Source organism: Staurois parvus, unplaced genomic scaffold (genome assembly GCF_062004578.1).
Source record: "Staurois parvus isolate SC_StPar_1 unplaced genomic scaffold, SC_StPar_1.0 ptg000669l, whole genome shotgun sequence".
Lineage (NCBI taxonomy): Eukaryota > Metazoa > Chordata > Amphibia > Anura > Ranidae > Staurois > Staurois parvus.
The window spans coordinates 1,069,375-1,092,846 of record NW_028318465.1 but is presented as its reverse complement, the minus strand read 5'-3'; the positions used below and the strand labels follow the sequence as shown (position 1 = coordinate 1,092,846).

The 23,472-nt window shown below is 42.9% G+C and overlaps 1 protein-coding gene across 2 annotated transcripts in view; it reads right to left on the bottom strand.

Moving 5' to 3' along the window:
• DIP2B (DIP2 acetate--CoA ligase B (putative)) overlaps positions 1-23,472 on the bottom strand; it is a 295,019-nt gene that overhangs the window by 33,330 nt on the left and 238,217 nt on the right. For both annotated transcript variants that reach the window (XM_089652038.1, XM_089652039.1), the window contains exons 19-26: positions 23,010-23,146; positions 20,762-20,842; positions 19,142-19,269; positions 16,409-16,523; positions 8,640-8,841; positions 6,513-6,622; positions 2,218-2,298; positions 1,943-2,066 (exon numbers count right to left, since the gene is read on the bottom strand). In XM_089652038.1, the coding sequence (XP_089508164.1) occupies positions 1,943-2,066; positions 2,218-2,298; positions 6,513-6,622; positions 8,640-8,841; positions 16,409-16,523; positions 19,142-19,269; positions 20,762-20,842; positions 23,010-23,146 (978 nt within the window). The remainder of the gene's footprint in view (positions 1-1,942; positions 2,067-2,217; positions 2,299-6,512; positions 6,623-8,639; positions 8,842-16,408; positions 16,524-19,141; positions 19,270-20,761; positions 20,843-23,009; positions 23,147-23,472) is intronic.

Sequence of the window (23,472 nt, the reverse complement as noted above, 5' to 3'; positions counted from 1 at the left end):
CAGAGTCCTGACTTTTGGGGCGGCCGCCCGAGAGGAGGGAGGGGAGCGGGCGCCCGGCACACAGAAGAGCCGCATTAAAGTATGTAAAGAGCCGCATGTGGCTCGCGAGCCGCGGCTTGCCGACCACTGCCCTACTGCAATTAAACAATACAGCTGGTTCACATCCCTGCCCCAAGCCTGTGACTGGACCATGAAGAAGCAGAATTAGACTGAAGAGGTCCTCACCCTCCTGTATGTTTTACTTAGCAAGACAAAAGCATACAGCACACCTGATTGGCTCCTAAAGCTGCCCCTAATTCTTTCAGTCCAAGTTCTACTGTACTTGGGTTTAGAGGAGGATAACAGCAATACAAATTCAGGTACTTAAAATAGTTGCATAAAATACATTTGTTTTATAATGAGTACATAACTGAATTTATCTGCCTGGAGTGCAATTTAAATAAGTTCTCTTTTAAAATACATAGTTGCATTCACATTTTTTGATGACAAATATGGACAGAAAATGATGACCACTTTAGTGTAGGCAGTGAATAATAAGCATGCCACAATAAATACATAATTTACTGCACTAGCACAGGCAACAGAGCACCCTTACCACATCCTGCAGCAACAAATACTTTGAAGGGTGTTGATATTAGATCCATTATCTGGAACCAAAGGCTAATTTAAACTTGTTGATATTCAAGCTATGTATGGAGTTGGCTGCAATATACTAGGACATTTGACAGACAGGATAGAAAATATGGTTCCACGATGATGGCACTTGCCCATGTATGTTGTCATAATATGGCCAGTAGCACTCTTCAATTCATGATATGGAAGCTGGATTTGGTTACCACACATCAGATGTAAATACTCTGAATGATATGAGTGTCATGATGTATTATTGTACAGATAAATTTTGAACAATTCTGCTTACATACATGAAAAATGAATTATCACTGTAATATTACTGGTGACCTGGTGAATGGGAAAGAAAGTATTAAAACATAGCAGGATAGTGTTACATTTCTGGAGGGATTGATAAATTGCCAAATGACTATAAACCTTTCTAAGGATATACAAATAGGCATTACAGCACTGCAAATTGGTAAATGAGATCAGTTGTACAGATGACTACATGGGGGAAGGGGAATGTAGAAACCAATGACACAAGGGGAACCTGCGCTGGAGACTAGGGAACAGGCTTGGGTAAGAGTTGAAGCAAAGACCATAGGCAGCCTCTGCTGGAAGTGTGTTGAATGGTGGAAGTGGCTTAAACGATGCGTTCTTTCAGACTGAGGACATTTGGAGTAGAACAAAGTACTGTGGGTGAAATCTCTCTATTGAAGCAAAGTATTGCAAAAAAAGATATTTTTCATGTTCTCTTTAAATGCTGTTTTACTATCAGTATAGGAATGGGATCTTTACAGTAAATTAAGCCCCATTAAGAAAATAAAAATAAAATGGAAATAAAACATGGTATAATGCTTTTCTTAAAATATATAATTATTTGTAAATTGTACTATACTTTGAATGTTTATGTGAGGTCGAAACAAATTTTTCACCATCTGAGTCACAAAACTGTTCACCCTTCCAGAAGGTTTAGTGCTGGGTTTCTAGACCTGTGGTTGTCAAGTTATGAGGTTTAGGGGGTCCTAAATGTAGCCCATAATCATACCATAGGGTCAAAAGTAATATTCAGTATATGTATTGCCATCTTCGACTGCCAGAGACTGCAAAATACTAAAGACAATAATCAAAAACTAGGGACATGCTATAGATGGAGTCATGCTGTAGGAGACAGAGCCTGGGAACATGTTACATGAGTCTTCTAGAGATCACTACTATTGCAGTCCTTTTCCAAAATCAAACGCACACTGATGACTATCTAATAATAAACATAGTCTATTTTTATTATAAACGATTTTAGTGTACACAAATCCAGAATATGGTTACTCACCAGGAGGATACAGAAGCACCACATTATCCCCAACATTGAGATGCCCTTTCTCCACCAAAGTTGCAGCTATCTTTTCTGCTCTCTTGTGTAATTGCAGACAGGAAGCTGTACAAATAGCTGTTCCCTGATAGCAAAAATAAATAATATCAGAATACCCAGCAGAATTCTCCAATAATAAAATCAGCCATGTACTTTTAGTTTAGCTGCAGCACCTTTCTACAACCTAAGCATTTTAGTATTAACATCACAAAGAGTAAACGATTCTCATGGTATACCTTGGCATTAAGGAGTATGAAGAGAATGTGCTCAGGTGTTGTCTGTGCTCTCCACTGAAGGATCTCAGTCAGGTACTGATGCTGCAAGTGTAACAGTTACATATTAGAAGACACATTTAAATGAGAAAAGTGAACCAGGTGCTGACTAGGAAACATTATTAAAACAGGAAAGACAATGAGGAGCGTTAGCTGAAAAACATTTCCAGGGACATTAATTATCAGCCTTGAAGTATGTCCCGTGTGCTGGTGGTAACCCCAGATAACTCCGCAGTGCTGAGCTTATGGTGCTGTGGGGGGGGGGGGGGGGGGGTGGTTAAAATCAGCGGATGTGCCTGTGACAGGTATTTGTGAAAAGTGCCAACTACACCTGCCCTTTCTGCCCCTGTGCTCCATTCATAGCATCCAAACTATAGGTTCCTATAATACAAAGTGTTCACAGAACACTTTGCATTGTGGGAACCTATAATACAAATGCACTGAATGGAGCGTGGCGGCAGAAAAGACGAGCATGCTTGGCCCTTTTTGGCAAGTGCTTGTCAGAGGATCAGCCACTAATAAACCCGCAGCACTGGATGATCACCGCTGAAGGAGTATCCAGAGACAGAGGACAGAGAATTTCTACTGTAAACAGCAGCCACTGACACATTGGACACACTTCACCGCTTACAAGCAGCATCGCTAGTGCTGGTAAAAAAAAGAAAAAAATCACATTTCAGCTTTAACTGCGGTAAAGAAAAGACAAGCAAACAAACTAGGCTCGGCTGTTGGGTAGGGCTGTGTAAATCTCATGAACCAATAGACCTACTTTAAGTACAAATCCTTTGAAAAGTAAAACTACCATGCATTCATATATTTCGGCTGCCTATTTACTTGTTTGCCTGGATTGCATTTTTAAGAAGTAAACTGCAAATACAGTGAGGAACAGAAGTATTTGAACACCCTGCGATTTTGCAAGTTCTCCCACTTAGAAATCATGGAGGGGTCTGAAATTCACATTGTAGGTGCATTCCCACTCTGAGAGACAGAATTGAAAAAGAAATTCAGGAAATCACACTGTATGATTTTTAAAAAATGTATTTGTCTTCAACTGCTGAACATAAGTATTTGAACACCTAAGAAACAGCAAGAATTCTGGCTCTCAAAGACCTGTTACTGTGCCTTTAAAAAGTCCACCTCTACTCCACTCATTAATCTAACTTAGTAGCACCTGTCTAAGCTCTTTAAAGACACCTGTCCACCCCACAGTCAGTCAGACGCCAACTACTACCATGGGCAAGACTAAAGAGCTGTCAAAAGACACCAGAGACAAAACTGTGGACCTCCACAAGGCTGGAAAGGGCTACGGGGCAATTGCCAAGCAGTTTGGTGAAAATAGATCAACTGTTGGAGCAATTGTTAGAAAATAGAAGAGGCTAAAGACGACTGTCAGTCTCCCTCGGACTGGGGCTCCATGCAAGATCTCACCTCATGGAGTATCACTGATGATAAGAAAGGAGAGCAATCAGCCCAGAACTACAAGGGAGGAGCTGGTCAATGACATGAAGAGAGCTGGGATCACAGTTTCAAAGGTCACTGTCGGTAGAACACTACGCCGTCATGGTTTCAAATCATGCATTGCACGGAAGGTTCCCCTGCTCAAGTCATCACATGTCCAGGCCTGTCTGAAGTTTGCCAATGACCATCTGGATGATCTAGAGGAGGCATGGGAGAAAGTCATGTGGTCAGATGAGACCAATGTAGAACTTTTTGGTCTAAACTTCACTCGTCGTGTTTGGAGGAAAAGAAGGATGAGTTGCATCCCAAGAACACCATCCCTACTGTGAAGCATGGGTGTGGTAACATCATGCTTTGGGGGTGCTTTTCTGTGAAGGGGACAGGACGACTGCACTGTATTAAGGAGAGGATGAATGGGGCCATTTATTGTGAGATTTTGAGCAACAACCTCCTTCCCTCAGTCACATCATTGAAGATGGGTCGTGGCTGGGTCTTCAACATGACAACGACCCGAAGCACACAGCCAGGATAACCAAGGAGTGGCTCCGTAAGAAGCATATGAAGGTTCTGGAGTGGCCTAGCCAGTATCAGACCTAAATCCAATAGAACATCTTTGGAGGGAGCTGAAACTCCATGTTGCTCAGCGACAGCCCCGAAACCTGACAGATCTAGAGGAGATCTGTGTGGAGGAGTGGGCCAAAATCCCTGTTGCAGTGCGTGCAAACCTGGTCAAGAACTACAGGAAACGTTTGACCTCTGTAATTGCAAACAAAGGCTTCTGTACCAAATAGTAACACTGATTTTCTCAGGTGTTCAAATACTTATGTTCAGCAGTGCAAGACAAATAAATTCTTTAAAAATCATACAATGTGATTTCCTGAATTTTTGTTTTTAATTCTGTCTCTCAGAGTGGGAATGCACCTACAATGTGAATTTCAGACCCCTCCATGATTTCTAAGTGGGAGAGCTTGCAAAATTGCAGGGTGTTCAAATATTTCTGTTCCTCACTGTAAACACAAACAAAAATGTAAATTATTGCAGCTTACCAGTTCTTAGATGAGGTGACTGCACCCCTCTGTATATATGAAGGGAGTCATGATTGCTACCCAAGACTTTAAACATGTCTGTTTTTGTTCACCTCCATTAAATGAGGGTAAAGAGATAACCTCTTTACAAAAAAAAGATACAATTGTTTTACAACTTTCATTTTAACTCACAGGAAGTAAAAAAGACAAAAGCATTTCTGGCAAGGTCACAGCTATTTTCTGTACTTGCTGAAATTGTTAGATGACAAAATGAAAACTATAACAGTCACCACATCTAAGACATGGAAAGAACTAAGAAATATTCTTGCCAGACTGTGCAAATTGGGCTGCATGCACTTCGGAAACCCCTACAGCAGTGTTTCTCAACTCCAGTCCTCATGGACCCCCAACAGGTCATGTTTTCAGGATTTCCATTATTTTGCACAGGTGATTTGATCAGTTTCACTGCCTTAGTAATTACCACAGCTGTTTCATCTGAGGGAAATCCTGAAAACATGACCTGTTGGGGGTCCATGAGGACTGGAGTTGAGAAACACTGCCCTACAGTAAGGTTTGTTTTTGTGCAAGTCTAGCCATGTTTAACACTCGAAGGGATCCATTCACCAACAATATCCCACAGGTTATCAATCCTTGAAATATCACTAGCTTCTGACTGCCAATACAGACAGATAGGTAGATAGATTTGAGAATAGCACTTGTCAGTAACTGGCGTGCCGGCTACTAAGTGCAACTAGCTACCAGTTTTTAAGATTAACTCAATACGATTAACTCCATGCAGCATAATCATAAACGAAGGATTAGGATCACAAAAGATCACAGTGCATGCTGACAGCTAAGCAAGGAAGTTACCGGTGTTATGTTGTTTAAAAAGCCAACCATATGGACTGAAATTCGACCAGTTCACCATGGGCCAGCCAAAATTCAATCCATGTAAGGGCAGGGTGGTTGTACAGAAGTGGATCTACAGATCGACTTCTACACATCCACTCTGTTGGAAATTTCTCCTTAATCAGCACAGCCGGCTATACCTGGCAGCAGCGATCAGTGTATTCTGACGGCAGAAAAATCAGAATACAAAGACTCAGTAGGCAGGATTCCTCCACCCACCTAGAACGTGTGGATGGGGGAATCAAGTCAATTTTGTTTTCGTTTAACTTGCTGGTTGAACAGAAAAAATTAATCATTTACAGGCTGCCAAAGGATTGCAGTAGTATGCTATAATATGAGAGAGATACTTAACAAGTTTCTCCTCACAAGGAAAATACGATGCATTTCAGAAAGTACAAATCTGAGTTGTTACAACATTTTTTATCTTATTTGTTATATGAAGTTCACATTTTTACACGCTTTCACATTTATTTTTTTGTTTTCGTAATACTTGTAGAGATTTGTAGATCAGCCACCCGAGGCAAGGTAGATTAGCCTATCTGCATGATATGATATTAGTCACACGGGCAGTGCATTGTTTTCAAGGAGAAGGTTGACACAATAGACTGCATTGTGAGAAGGAGCAGCATAGCAATACCACTGTGTAGTACTGTAAAGAAGGGAGCAGTGCCTGTGTTCGTAAAGGGCAAATATGGCTGTTCCCAAGTGTATATATACAATCACAGGTATTGCATAGAAACAATGTTAAAAAAAAAAAAACGAAATACATGCATCAATAAGATCAGTTACATCAAGTTCATCTATTTTACATATTTAAAAAGTGAATGTTTAGTATTATTGATTTTTTTATTCAACAGATTTAGTTACCTTTTTTGCCATGTCATTTTCTTCAATCTGTCCAAGGTCCCTCCCTGATGCCTGAGCTATTCTCTTTCCTGCAACCAGATTGCCAACCATAACAGAGGCTGGACCAACTCCTTCAGGGAAAATATTAGGAAGCAGAGGTTAGTGCCTCTTTAAATCATGATACCAAAATTGCTGTTTTTGGTGCACCAAAAATGAGCAAATAAAATTAATGCTTTAATTATGAAGAACCAATCTACAGCAATATTATAAGACACACATTCCCAAATGGGTAACGTAAATAATCTCAATCTTGAAATAAATGGGATGCCCATCATGAGAAAAATGTGCATATGAGCGACACTTGATAGGGCACTGCAGTAGTGTGAATGGGGGCTAAACAATGCAACGTTATATTTCAGAGATGGCTGTTTGCCAGCATGATCTCCCAAGAAAGCAGAAATAAAGTCTCCAAAAGCATCCACAAGAGTTTATCTTCTGCCTCCACACAGTCCTGATACCTGACACCCATAAAACTTGCCAAACAACAGGGTTGCTTTTAAAATGACATAAATTAAAGCTAAAGCCTTTCATAAGTTATAGCTTTGCCTCCTTCCACATCTTGCACTGCCTCTTTTCAGCTTTTAGCTGTGGCAGAAAATAAGAAAGCTTTAGGCAGGCCATGCATTATGCAATTTTCTTTCCTACAACCACAGGATGCAGGACAGAAAATTGCTCAATTACCTCATCAACACAGTTAAGCTTAGTATACACGATCAGAAAATTGTTCGAAAAAGAACACTTTCAAAAAGATTGTATGATAATTTGATTGTTAGTACACAGTTTTCGTCCGAAATTATTAGAAGGGACAAAAACAAAAATATTTCTTGCACGATACCAGATTATATTTTCGTATGATCATTATATCACTTCAGAATTTTTATTCTGTCGTATACGAATTTTTGTAACCTCTTCATTTTTGATACGAGACTAGCGCGCAATGAAAAAAAAAACGGACAATCATTTGTCTGATATTGTCATTGTGTGTAAGGGGCTTAAGTGTTGATGGATAAATCCCTTTCACAGAGCTATTGTCCTCACCCGGTGGGGGAAGCCATCCCCACCAGGAGAAACAAGTGATTACTGACAGCGGCTATAACAGCCGCTAGCAATAATCGCATGTAAAATCCAAGATGCTGGTTGTACCTAAGTCATACAACAATCGACTTGGGTACAATCAGCCTGCCCATAGATGGTTCAAATTTTGACAGGTCCCTGCTGAACCAGCAGAGATTTGAAGCATCTATAGCCAGCTTAAGTGGGGCTTCAAATTTTGCAAATACTTCCTGTTTGATAGTGAATACATGTAAACACCAGGACACACAGCTATCACTGAGAAATAACACTGGGCTGAGCTGTTAACTCATGAAAAGACAAGGTCTGGCTTTCCCAGAGCCCTCCACTCCTCAGCTATGATTTGATACGTTTATATGCATGGTGTGGGGTTCCCAGAAAAGTGGACCTTACATTTTTATACAAGATCTGCTTTAAAGTGTATAAGTGTATGTAAATACTGCCAATGAACTTCTTTTACTTTTGTTCTATCTCTTGACAGTTGCAAGGAAAAAAAAAAAAAAACTGATGTTGCTAAAAGTTCAGAACTGTCCGGAGTCCTCCACACACTTCCTGTGTTGTCTCATAAAGCCCTCCTAGTTCAATTATTGGACTACTGAATGATTAGACTTTATGTTGTAGAGATTTGAGAGTGGGAGTGATTGAACAGTTTATCAAAAGACACGTGTCAGAGCTGACACCACTCAGCCCACAAAAATACTTTGTGCTGTCAGTCCACAGCAGGTATTTTTCTGTACTTGCAGGGTCTTTACAATGAATAAAACAAGGGGAAATGTGCATTTATTGCAGAAATGTACTAAATATTTTTGCTTTCCATTGCATTTGTTATAAAAAAAATAGTGCACTGTGCTGGAGTTCACTGACCCTATAGTGACTGCACGCTTGACTGTTTCAGTTCATTTAGTCTTGGCCTAGTTTCTGGTCCCTGTAGGCCAGAATCTGACTGGTTGCTATAAGCAAAGATGTCCACTTTTCTTTGAAATGGAAAACGGATGCTAATATACATATTAAGTTCACCTGGTTGCTTTTGCCGTGGCTTTGGCAAATTAGTTACACATGTGTGAGGACACATGAGGATGTTACATGGGTGCAAGGTGCCTTCCAGAAAGTGCTGTTTAGTTTGGGATAAGTGGATTCCTCCAAGTGGAGTTTTTGGCAATGTGTTAGCAGGAACAAGAGCAAGACAGTACACTCCCGCTTGGTGGATACTATCGATGGCCTATAAAACAAGAAAAACAATGAATAAATAATGATATCTACAAAAAGCATGCAAAGGTAAAGGTGTGAAAGAACTAAAGTTCAGTTTCCAGGTTAGCACTTCTGTGGCCCTTATTTCCTCCTCATATCAGGTAACAGTGCTCCTGTCTGATGAATCTTATAGACCAGTAGATCATTCACAATAACATTGTTAAGGCTGAGGCTAGGATTTTGGCTACATGCAGCTGAATAACGCTGGATAGGCATCACTAGATTTGATAACCTGGCCTTCTATTCACAAACAACAACAATTGGGTAATACACCGCTGCAATGTAGATTGCCTCTTTTTGGTGATTGTGTATCCAAAATCCTACACAAACCCCAAAAAGGCGCCATAAAAACAGACCACTAAAAGGCAACCAATTCCAGCACACCTGTCTAAAACAGTAAGCCCTGTCTGTGTGAACCTAGGCTAATAAATGGCCACAAATTCATACTGTCAAATCCAAACAGCTGGTCATTGTTGCAAGCTGCACAATAACAACATGGTTAGCAACATGGATAAATTAACTTATTACTGTACATATCTTCCATTTTCATACCTACTCTAGCAAGTCAAGAGTTGGTTTCATTAGATGTGTAGTGGATTGATCATCAAGTTTTATTTATCATATAATCAAAATACAGCACTCAAATATAATATAAAGTGAAAAAAATTATAATAAGCTCGCAAAGTTATGTGCTAACAAGTGGAATAGATGTGATGTCTTAATGAAGACGGTATATAATATAAAGTGGTGGCTGCATCAGGTTTCTATTCTTTGGCTTTTCCTTCCATTTTCACCTGGTGATCTGGCCAGTAACACACCTTCGGTACTAGTGAGACACATCTCTGGATGAATTATTATTATTATTACATCGAGTTTATACAGTGCCAAAGGGTTTGCTCAGCGCTGTACAATAGAGGTAGGGGACAATACATGAAACAGTACAGCAACAACAAACAGCACACGAGGGGTTAGAGGGCCCTACTCTTTCAAGCTTACAATCGAGGTGTGTTACCTGATGCAGATACCACATCTAATGATTGCTACTTAAGGTGGATTTCCTTTTGATGCTGATCTTACCTGATGCCAGGTGTAAGCGATACCAAGGAGCAGTCCCCGTTAGCTGAGAGGGTCCACTGAGAGGTCTGGAGTCCAATCCCTGGGTGTACCAAGCGCCATCGGAGTGCCACTTCCAGATGACCACTAGTGCCCTTTATATTACATGCGCAATGTTATTGTGCGTCTGGTGAGTGCAAGCACACCTCTTTTTTCTTTATCACGGAAATCACGAGCACCTTATTATTATCATTGATGCAAGTTTAATGGGAGTGATCGGTACCCCCACACTATGGAATACTGATGCACCGTTTGAATACTACAATAATGTTTATGGACTTATATGCGTTTATATATTGCTTTTTTGCAATTTAATGTGTTTTCATGAGACAACATATTGCTGTCAATTTATATTATATACCGTCTTCATTAAGACATCACATCTATTCCACTTGTTAGCACATAACTTTGCGCGCTTATTATCACTTTTTTCACTTTATGTTATATTTGAGTGCTGCATTTTAATTATATTTTACAGTGGGGCAAAAAAGTATTTAGTCAGCCACCAATTGTGCAAGTTCTCCCACTTAAAAAGATGAGAGAGGCCTGTAATTGGCATCATAGGTAGACCTCAACTATACCCCTCTATGGCACCCACCACCTCCTCCTATTACTCCACTCTCCCACTGACCCGAACACCTCCACTAGTAGTTTCTCACGCTCCTGCACATCCCGCTCCCATGCCACCTTTCTCACCCTTCTCCTCCTCATAACCGCGGGGGACATCTCCCCGAATCCTGGCCCTCCACCACCTCCCTCACCCGCACAAAACCCTCCCGCCTCCACGTCCTGCCGCAACCCCCGCAACTTAGTATCTGTCCCCCTGCTCCCTAAAATCTCCCCCCCGTTTTCATGTGCACTCCTGAACGCCCGATCGGTGTGCAACAAGCTTACCGCCATCCACGACCTCTTTGTTTCCCGCTCCCTCAACCTCCTGGCGATTACAGAAACCTGGTTCCAGCCCACTGACTCTACCTCCCCTGCTGCACTCTCCTACGGAGGTCTCACCTGGACCCACTCACCCAGGCCCAACGGTCGTAAAGGTGGTGGGGTTGGCCTGCTCCTGTCACCGCTGAGCACCTTCCGAGTCCTCCCAAACCCCCCCTCCCTATCCTTCTCCTCTTTCGAGGCCCACTGCGTCCGACTATTCTCCCCAACCCCCCTGAAGATTGCTGTGATATACCGGCCTCCTGGATCCATGCCCCGCTTCCTGGATGACTTCTCCTCCTGGCTACCCTTCTTCCTCTCCTCTGAGCTACCCACTATCATCCTTGGGGATTTCAACATCCCTGTCAACCTCGACAACCCGGACACAGCCCAACTCCTCCACTTAACCTCCTCCTTTGCACTTGCACAGTGCATACAATCCACCACCCACTCCAACGGTAATATCCTTGATCTTGTCTTCTCCAACCGCTGCGCTCCCCACAACCTCACTAACACCCCCTTCCCTCTCTCTGACCACAGCCTGATTACCTTCTCTATCTCCTCATCCTCCAACGCCTACCCCTCCAAATGTCACACTTCTACCAGCCGTAACCTCCGTAACCTTAACCCTGCCTCCCTCCACTCCGCAGCTGATCAACTCCATGACCGCATCCTCCCCCTGTCCTGCCCCGACTTGGCTATGACCGCCTACAACAATGCGCTGTCAACAGCCCTTGACTCACTAGCGCCTTTAACCACACGCAACATCAGACCCCGACCGCTCCAGCCCTGGCAGACTGATCACACCAAAACCCTCAAACGACACAGTCGTGCCCTGGAGAGACTATGGCGCAAAACCAAATCCCAACAAGCCTTCACCCGATACAAATCGGCCTTCCACACCTACACCTCCTCCCTCCATACTGCCAAACAAGCCTACTTCCTGACCCTCATCAAGGCCCTCTCCTCCAATCCTCGCCGACTCTTCTCCACCTTCAACTCTCTACTCTCGCCACCCCCACCTCCACCCAGCACCTAACTCACTGCCCTTGAGATTGCCAATCACTTCAAAAACAAGATTGACACAATTCGCAAGGACATTGCCGCAACTCACACGCCTTCTCAACCCGTCCCCTCTCACACAGCTACCCCCTCATCCCCCCTCCCCCTCCCCCTTGACATAACCCGCAGGGACTTTGTCGCTTCTCAAACTCCCTCCAACCCCCTTCCCCCTCACTCAGCTACCCCCTCTTCACCCCTCTCCCACGGCCCCACCACTGCTCTGACCTCCTCTCCCACCCCACCCTACATTCCTCATACTGAAGCTCCCCAACACTCCGCACCTTTGACCTTACTACCATCGAAGAAGTCTCCAAGATCCTCTCTGATGCCCGCCTCACCACCTGCCCCCTCGACCCTATCCCCTCACAACTCCTACAACCTCCCTCCCCCTCCATCCTACGCTCCCTCACCCACATCTTCAATCTCTCCCTCTCCTCCGGCACTTTCCCTTCCCCTCTGAAACATGCACACATCACCCCCATACTTAAAAAGCCCTCCCTGGACCCCAATGACCCGAACAACCTCAGACCCATCTCCCTGCTCCCATTTACATCTAAACTCCTCGAGCACCTAGTCTACGCCCGCCTATGCTCTCACCTCAACGACAACAACCTCCTCGATCCCCTACAGTCCAGCTTCCGTCCCCTACACTCCACCGAAACTGCCCTACTCAAACTCTCCAACGACCTGCTAACCGCCAAAGCTAATGGCCACTATTCAGTGCTCCTACTCCTTGACCTCTCTGCGGCCTTTGACACAGTCGACCACCCCCTCCTCCTCAAAAAACTACACTCCCTCGGCCTCAGAGATTCTGCTCTCTCCTGGCTCTCATCCTACCTGTCACAACGCTCTTTCAGCATTACCTATAATGCCACCACCTCCCTCTCACTCCCCCTCTCTGTTGGGGTCCCTCAAGGCTCTGTCCTCGGGCCCCTTCTCTTCTCCATCTACACCTCCTCCCTTGGCCAACTCATACACTCTCACGGCTTCAACTACCACCTCTATGCCAACGACACACAAATCTATCTCTCCACCCCCCACCTCACCCCCTCGGTCTCCGCCCGAATCACACACCTGTTGAGCGACATATCAGACTGGATGTCGCTCCACTTCCTTAAACTGAACCTCTCCAAAACCGAGTTTCTTGTCTTCCCTCCAGCCCGGACACCACCCCCCATTGACTTCTCCATCATGTCCAACAACGCCACCATCAAACCCGCCCCGCCCCGCAGGCCAGAGTACTTGGTGTCATTTTGGACTCCAACCTATCCTTCCAGCCCCAAGTCCACTCTTTAACAAACTCGTGCAGACTCCACCTCCGCAACATCGCCAAAATCCACACGTTCCTAACTCCAGAAACCACTAAACAGCTCATCCACTCCCTCATCATATCACGACTCGACTACTGCAACTCCCTCCTCACTGGCCTGCCTCGCCGCTGGCTATCCCCGCTTCAGTCCATCCTGAATACGGCTGCCAGACTCATTCACCTTTCCAACCGCTCCGTTTCCGCCACCCCCCTCTGTCAATCCCTCCACTGGCTTCCGATTGCGCAACAGATCAAATTCAAAATCCTAACGCTGACTTACAAAGCTGTCCATCATACTGCCCCGAACTACATCACTGACCTAATATCCAAGTACCGCCCAGCACGCACACTCCGCTTCTCACAAGACCTCCTTCTCTCTAGTTCCCTGGTCTCCTCCTCCCATGCCCGCCTCCAGGACTTCTCCAGGGTGTCACCCATCCTCTGGAACTCCCTGCCCCAACCCATCAGATTATCACCTACTCTCCTCTCCTTTAGGCGCACCCTGAAAACCCATCTCTTCAAGGAAGCCTACCCCGCCCCCTGCTAACTTGCCGACCTCCTCCACTCTTCCTACCACTCCATCCCCCACAGCTATCTCCTCCTGTGCCACCATCCCCTCCCTCCTAGATTGTAAGCTTGAAAGAGCAGGGCCCTCGATCCCCTCATGTTTTGCATTGTATTGGTATTGTTCTGTCACATGTTCTGTTCCCCTCTGTAATGTACAGCGCTGAGCGAACTATTGGCGCTTTATAAATACTGTATAATAATAATAATAATAATAATGAGAGAAAAAATGAGAAAAAAAATCCAGACAATCACATTGGCTGATTTGGAAAGAATTTATTTGCAAATTATGGTGGAAAATAATATTTGGTCAATATCAAAAGTTCATCTCAATACTTTGCTATATATCCTTTGTAGGCAATGACAGAGGTCAAATGTTTCCTGTAAGTCTTCACAAGGTTGGCACACACTGTTGCTGGTATGTTGGCCCATTCCTCCATGCAGATCTCCTCTAGAGCAGTGATGTTTTGGGGCTGTCGCTGGGCAACATGGACTTTCAACTCCCTCCAAAGGTTTTCTATGGGGTTGAGATCTGGAGACTGGCTAGGCCACTCCAGGACCTTGAAATGCTCCTTCGTTGCCCGGGCGGTATGTTTGGGATCATTGTCATGTTGGAAGACCCAGCCACGTTTCATCTTCAATGCCCTTGCTGATGGAAGGAGGTTTGCACTCAAAATCTCACGATACATGGCCCCATTCATTCTGTCCTGGTCCCTTTGCGGAGAAACAGCCCCAAAGCATGATGTTGCCACCCCCATGCTTCACAGTAGGTATGGTGTTCTTTGGATGCAACTCAGCATTCTCTCTCCTCCAAACACGACGAGTTGTGTTTCTACCAAACAGTTCTATTTTGTTTTCATCTGACCATATGACATTCTCCCAGTCCTCTTCTGGATCATCCAAATGCTCTCTAGCAAACTTCAGACGGGCCCGGACATGTACTGGCTTAAGCAGGGGGACACATCTGGCACTGCAGGATCTACTGATGGTAGCCTTTGTTACATTGGTCCCAGCTCTCTGCAGGTCATTCACTAGGTCCCCCCGTGTGATCCTGGGATTTTGCTCAACGTTCTTGTGATCATTTTGACCCCACGGGGTGAGATCTTGCGTGGAGCCCCAGATCGAGGGAGATTATCAGTGGTCTTGTATGTCTTCCATTTTCTAATTATTGCTCCCACAGTTGATTTGTTCACACAAAGCTGCTTGCCTATTGCAGATTCAGTCTTCCCAGCCTGGTGCAGGTCTACAATTTTGTTTCTGGTGTCCTTCGACAGCTCTTTGGTCTTCACCATAGTGGAGTTTGGAGTGTGACTGAGGTTGTGGACAGGTGTCTTTTATACTGATAACAAGTTCAAACAGGTGCCATTGATACAGGTAATGAGTGCAGTACAGAGGAGCCTCTTAAAGAAGAAGGTACAGGTCTGTGAGAGCCAGAAATCTTTCTTGTTTGTAGGTGACCAAATACTTATTTTCCACCATAATTTGCAAAGAAATTCTTTCCAAATCAGCCAATGTGATTGTCTGGATTTTTTTTCTCATTTTGTCTCTCATAGTTGAGGTCTACCGTTGAGGTCTACCTATGATGCCAATTACAGGCCTCTCTCATCTTTTTAAGTGGGAGAACTTGCACAATTGGTGGCTGACTAAATACTTTTTTGCCCCACTGTATGTTGTAGGATTTTAGGTGTTTTCCTCATGCAAACTGCTTTTTGACTATATTTATAGAAGAGCTCGCTTTATTACTTTTATTAAGTTTTATTTATGGTGTTCTGTCCTTCCACCACACTATTAGTTACACTCCAGAACCTCCCCCCCATCCTCTGGAACTCCCATCCCCAAAGTGTCCAGTTATCTCTTACCCTGTCTGCCTTTTGGCAATCCCTAAAAACTAATTTGTTCAGAGAAGCCTACCCTGTCACCACATAAAGACTGTATGCTGACCACCTCCATCAGCTCATCCCCTACAGCTATTACATTTTGTATCACCTCTCCCTGTTTCTTAGATTTTAAACCCCATGTGCAGGGTCCTCTTAATCATTCTGTATTGAACTGTATTGCTGCTGTATTGTCTCCCTTTATATTATAAAGTGCTGCAAAAACTGTTGGTGCTCACTGAATCCTGTATAATAATAAGTTCCAATGATTGTTTTTATTTTAAGAGAAAGCATAGTGATATTCTGCATTACTTCTATATTAGCAAAATGTGAAATATTGCATGCTAACTTTCTGTATTCTCCTTTTCAGCCAGCAGCTGGAGCTTAAAGGCCTGTATAAACAGGTTTTTTTTGCTTTTGTCCATAGAATCAGTTTGACAAGTTTAGTGCCTATGAAATCATTCAGAATTCACAGACACCGAATGTTCACACAACACTGCCTTGAGGTGGGTGCAGTGAATTACACAAAAATGCATTGTTTCACTACTCATCACATCTCATCTCATGTCACTGTTGCGCAGCTTGGCTGCAGTGCATAAAGACGAAGGAAATGTAATTTTGTGACATTTCAATAGAATTAAAATAAAAATTGGGTTCATAAAAAAAGAAATACAGTTACATTACTTTACCTGCAAAACACGACTCATCCACTGGAATGAATCTTCTTCAGAGGCATCAGGTCGCTGCTCTGCCACCACCACTATCCTTTCATCATAGAAAACAGTGACCGAGAACACAGCAATTCTGAAATGACAGGACAAACAAAGGAATTCAGTACCCTCAGCGAGATCCCTAATTTACTATCCTAACCAGTAGATGCCATCAGAGGTCAATCACCTTCTGTTGTATATATGCAATGTTAACCTAGCATGGTACCTTGTCTCCTATGTTTCAAACGCTCCCTCTTCATTTTCTATTTTTACAGTGAAACATGGCCAAAACATTCAAGCAGGTGGTCCGAGTAAGTTCTCAGTTGAAACCTACAGATGGTGTCATACAAGCAGATTGGTGGTGGGAGCTCTTGCTATAAATGTGCATTACACTTTATGCCACACTTACCTGCTTGAGCACCCTCCTCCAGCTCTGAAGTCTCTTCTGCCAAAAAAAAACCTCTTCCTCCTATCAATCTTTTATTTCATGAGTTGAGTTCTGCTTTGACATTCAGAACTGCCCCTTGACCATGTCAGACATATTACAGCAGTTCACATAACACTATGTACAGTTGCAAGAAAAAGTATGTGAACCCCTTGGGATTACATGGAGTTTTGCATGAATTGGGCATAAAATGTGCTCTGAACGTCATCTAAGTCACAACAATAGAAGAACACAGTCTACTGAACATAATACTACACAAACATTAGATGTTGCCATGGTTTAATTGCACATAACATGTAAACATTCACAGTGCAGGGAGGAAAAAGTATGTGAGGCCCTAGCTTAATGACTTCTCCCAGAGCTAATTGGAGCCAGGAGTGAGCCAACCTTGACTCCAATCAGTGTGATGATAATGGATGTGTTGCTGACAGCTGTCCTGCCCTTAAAAAACACACACTACTGGTTTCAAGAAGCACTGTCTGATGTGAACCATGCCTTGCAGAAAAGAGCTCTCAGAAGACCTACGATCAAGAATTGATGACTTGCATGAAGCTGGAAAGGGTTACAAAAGTATCTCCAAAAGCCTTGATGTTCATGTGTCCACGGTAAGACAGACTGTCTACAAATGGAGAAAGTTTAGCACTGTTGCTACTCTCCCTAGTCGTGGTCATCCTGTAAAAATGACTGCAAGAGCACAGCGCAGAATGCTGCATGAGGTAAAGAAGAATCCCAGAGTGTCAGCTAAAGACCTACAGAAATCTCTGGCACATGCTAACATTTTTGTTGACACATCTACAATAAGGAAAACATTAAACAAGAATGGAGTACATGGGAGGACACCACGGAGGAAGCCATTGCTGTCCAAAAAGAATATTGCAGCACGTTTGAAGTTTGCAAAAGAGCACCTGGATGTTCCACAGCACTACTGGCAAAGTATACTGTGGACAGATGAAACCAAGATTGAGTTGTTTGGGAAGAACACACAACACTATGTGTGGAGAAAAAAAGGCACAGCACACCAACATCAAAACCTCATCCCCACTGTAAAACATGGAGGAGGGGGCATCATAGTTTGGGGCTGCTTTGCTGCCCCAGGGCCTGGACGGATTGTTGTCATTGATGGGAAAATGAATTCCAGAGTTTATCAAGACATTTTGCAGGAAAACGTACGACCATCTGTCCGCCAACTGAACTGTTGGGTGATGCAACAGTACAATGACCCAAAGCATACAAGTAATTCAACAAAACAATGGCTGCAAAAGCACAGAATACGCCTTCTGGAGTGGCCCAGTCAGAGTCCTGACCTCAACCCGATTGAAATGCTGTGGCATGACCTTAAGAGAGCGATTCACACCAGACATCCCAAGAATATTGCTACACTGAAACAGTTTTGTGAAGAGGAGTGGTCCAAAATTACTCCAGATCGTTGTGCAGGTCTGATCTGCAACTACAGGAAACGTTTGGTTGAGGTTATTGCTGCCAAAGGAGGGTCAACCAGTTATTAAGTCCAAAGGTTCACATACTTTTTCCTCCCTGCACTGTGAATGTTTCCATGTTATGTGCAATTAAACCATGGCAACATCTAATGTTTGTGTAGTATAATGTTCAGCAGACTGTGTTCTTCTATTGTTGTGACTTAGATGACGTTCAGAGCACATTTTATGCCCAATTCATGCAAAACTCCACGTAATCCCAAGGGGTTCACATACTTTTTCTTGCAACTGTATTATACAGCAGGAAACATTTTATCTGCTGCTAATGTACTATAAACTTTACATTATGTTGAACAATTGAACTTTTTTTTCTTCAATGTGCACTCAGAGATATATACAAGGTAATCTCAGCAAAATAACTTACAAAAAACAATAAACACAGATGTTCAAGGAATACAATAGGTGAGACTTTGACATACAAGGGATGTCTGCTGTAATGGAAAAGTTATTTTCTACATTTTATCCATCTAGTATGTTTTACAAAATAACCTGGTTCACTGCCATGCTTTATAATGTACACAGGCCTATTCCCAATAAAAACTTGGCCAGACCTGAGCTATTGTTGCAGAAAATGGGATAAAGCCAATGTGCACGCATGGTTTAGTTTAACAATATGGACTACACACACACTGCAGAAATTTTAGTTAAAAGGGCAATCATAGAGGTCAGAATTTAGGTAGGCTCCTGGCAGGATTGTAGGGGGGTGGTGAAATTATACATTTTAAAACAAAACAGCATGATTTGATGGAATACCTACAAGATAAACATCATTACCTTCCTCTGTACAAGGTTTTAAATGACTCCACGGCCAAAGCAGTTGCTACAATGTCATCCGCATTGTGCCGCCGTCCGCTCACCATCAGAGTCCCGTCCATTTTTCCTACTACAAACACAAGGCTTCCCTGTAAAAACACAGAACTAATTATTATCCTATGTTTAGTCTGCAAACATAAGAGAGCCGAGGATGACATCAGTCAGTCCAGCTGTTCAAATCAGTGGAATTTTATGGCCAGTAAAGGAAATAATGAAGATAACATTTGTAAATAAACATAAATGTAACAATTTGGTTGGGGGACTTCCAGCTATAAGCAATACAAAAACCTTGTATCAGTTTGCTCCCTCTAGTGGTGATATGAGGTTTGTTTCTCATCTCTTGGCAACTCTTCCCATACTGTCCTACTTTATTCACACAAGACAGCAAGTACGGCAGGTCTGGACATAGGCCGGGACTTTTCATGTTAAAGGTGGGTAAATGATGCTTGAACCGCCCCACTACCTGGCAACCAATCATTTGCTTCCTAACATGAAAAGCCCGTCCTATGTCCAGACTTGCTGTGCTTTCTAGCTTGTGTGAATAAGGTAGGACAGTGTGGGGAGGGGGTAGTGCTGAAATGTTATGAAAGGGAAAGACCTGCTGCGCCTCCCCACACTCCCCTTCCTTGAGGATAATAGCGGCAGGGGGAGGACATTCAGGCAACTATTTTGTGAGGCTGATGTCCTGAAAGGAATGTTTCTGGGTCCGGATCCAAACCGCGGTCCACCATTTAGCGATGCCTGCTGTAGAGGACCAGTGAGGAACCACTGAATGCAGCATTAATTCGAGATACTTTAAAAACAATACTGTCATGCGCCACTTCATTCATGTCTTTTTTAGCAAATGCCCACTGCAGCAAAAAGCTTGGACTCCAGATCTGGCATTTCACACAGATACCTAAATAGTTAGATATAATTGTACTTTTTTGAAAAAATCTACAAAAAGCACATGAAGTTTTTTTTTAACCTTAATGCATTCTCTGCATTAAGGTAAAAAACCTTCAACTCCTCCCCCAGCACCCTTCCTCTCCTCATATTTACCTGAGCTCATCTCAATCCATCGATGTGCAAGAGAGCAGTGAATATCTTAGCTCTCTCCATTCTTATAGGCTCAGAGACAGCAGTGGGAGCCATTGATACCTGCTAATGTTAATCACAACCAGTGAGGAGGGAGCAGGGGTGCAGGGCCAAGACACACAATGGACACACACAGCATGGATCGGGAGTGAGCCTACATGAGTAGGCTCCAGCTTGCTATGGGGTCACTCAGCAGAGGGGAGGAGCACTGACTAGGGACCCGAGAAGAAGCTGATCAGGGCTGCACTTAGCAAAACTGTTGCACAGAGCAGGTAAGTATAACATGTTTTTTATTAATTTAAAAAAAATAAATAAAAAAGGTTCACTTTAAAACAAGAACAAGCTGACTCCAAGGACCCAGAAAAAAAGCTTGCTGCCACTTGGAGCCATAGCATGACAATGCTGAACTGTGCCGATTTATATTGGAACGATTCCTAAAGGAAGACATGCATTTATGTATACAGCTTTTACCTATTTACTACAGACCATTGCAATACTACTTACAGGTCCTACAAATCCCAGTAATCCAGTCCTTGTGAAAGGAGTATCTCCGACTAGGGTCCCAGTCGCGCTAACTGGTAAGACCTGGAGAAAAGAACACAATACCATGGAAGACCATATAGATTAAAACAGCAATAAAATCATACTTGGAAAACTGACCCCAGTCTGTGCAGTCAGCTTAGTCTATCAGCTTTCTTAGGAGTCCACCATCCAATATGTATACTTTACCTGAGGTCTCGGATCCCCTACTCTGAGTCTACCATTACTTCCCTGGGAATTCTAACCTCCGTCTCTCGAAACACAACTAATTTCTATCTGATCTTTTGCGCCCTGTATAAATTTAGCTCAACCAACACCACCACAAGTAATATGACTCTGGTAGAGCTGCAGACATCAAATTGCTTATATGATTTATGTCAGTCACTTCTACTCTATTTCATTCCATCAGCTACTACAGGCATTCCCACTATCAGCCTGACTGGTAATTTCAGCTGATGTGAAAAGCATGATGTCTAAAGGAGAGCGTGCCTGCAGCTACATATAATAACATTATATATAACATTTTGTTGGGCTCATGCACACAAAGTGAATTTCTGCATTCAGAGACCTACATCCATAAGAGTGTGCGTAAAGAAAAGTACCATCATTTGCATGCCTTTAGCTGAGTACAGCCTTATTTTGCAATTCACTTTTATAGGCAGAATTGCATAGCTGGGGCTCCTGGGAGCCACAAATGTAGGCATATTTTGTGCTGTATTGCCATATACCTGCAAATACATCCCTGTGCATGAGCCCTAAAATTTGTTTAGCATACAACTGAACTAAATGAAATGATTTAGAAAAACAGTAAAGACGAGCGCATTCACACAGCTGTCAAAAGCCAAGAGTGAACCTGTCATGTGTACTGGGCTCCAACATGGATCATGCCGATTCATGGCTAGTGAATGTGAAAATATCAGCCAATTTGCTGGATGGATACAGTTCAGTTATAATCATCATTTCGGGATACCTAAACATAGGTAGTACACCTCTCCATCACCAGTGTTATTTATATCTATCCCTTTTTACAGATATATTCTTCCTGATGTAAAACAAAAAGGAGAATGGGACTGTTTCATGACAATATCCTATTGTCCTGGAAATTAAGCTTGAAGGCTCTCATTACCAGAATCCAAAGGTAGCCAAAAGAAGCTGTTTGTTGTTTCAACAAACCAGAAATTATGAAAAATTATAAAAAAAACTCAACAGTATTGGATGGACCAGTCCTCTTAAACTCAGTTGTGTGGAGTCCTCAGCTTGCGTCATAGGCTACAGTACTGTAAAAAAGTATTTACCCCCTTTCTGATTGTTTCTTTTTTTTTTGCATATTTGTCACAATTAAATGACTCAGATCATCAAATTTTAATCTTACACAAAGATAACCCAAGTAAATACAAAATGCAGTTTTTAAATGATGATTTCATTTATTAAGGGAAAATAAATCTGTCCAAACCTGCCTGGCTCTATGTGAAAAATAATTGCCCCCTAAACCCCTGCTGCGTAACCCAAGTGTGCTTGAGCTTGAGGTCACAAACTGATGGCCGGACATTCTCCTTCAGGATTTTCTGGTAGAGCACAGAATTCATGGTTCCATCAATTATGGCAAATCGTCCAGGTCCTGAAGCTGCAAAGCAGCCCCAGACCATCACATTACCACCACCACCATGTTTGACTGTTAGTATGATGTTCTTTTTATGAAATGCAGTGTTGGTTTTACGTCAGATGTAATGGGATGCACACCTTTCAAAATGCTCAACTTTTGTCTCGTCAGGGCACAGAATATTTGCACAAAAGTCTTGGGGATAACAAGATGTTTTTTGGCAAATGTGAGACAAGCCTTTATGTTCTTTTTGGTCAGCAGTGGCTTTCGCCTTGGAACTCTCCCATGGACGCCATTTTTGCCCAGTCTCTTTCTAATTGTTGAATCATGAACACTGACCTTAAAGCAAGGAGGGAGCAATAACTTTTTCACACAGGGCCAGGCAGGTTTGGACAGCTTTTTTCCCTTAATAAATTAAATCATTATTTAAAAACTGCATTTGATATTTACTCGGGTTATCTTTATGTAATATTAAAATGTATTTGATGATCTTAAACATTTAAGTGTGACAAATAGGTAAAAAAATAAGCATAAGGAACGGGGCGAATACTTTTTAACAGCACTGTATATGTACACCATACAATAACAATATTGCTTATGAAACTGATATACCTCAAATGTATTCTTTGTGACTCCAGTCAAACCATAGTAGGAAATTCCTCCTCCTCTATAACTGACACAGATCTCACCAATCTCATCGGTTTTACATAACTGAGGCACACCTTCGGGCTTTATTATACACATCACACCTTAAAGAAATCACAAAAGGTTTACTTTAAAAAGAAAATATTATTTCAATAATACTAAGTGTACACAAAATGTAACATTTGTATATCACAGTTACTATACCTGCCTGTCTAATTCCTGAATGTACATTTTGCATGCCCTATCATCCCACCTCTCCCCCATACTACATGCTTAAATCAGATAGCTCTGATGCTCTGTGACCTGTGCAGCACTGCATAGCCTTGCATTCCCAATTGCTGGCCTTGCCCTGTCTACATATGTACAGTTGACTTCATTAGAAAGCCCAGGGCAAGTGAAGTGACCTACTGGGAAGATTTCCCAGCAGAGA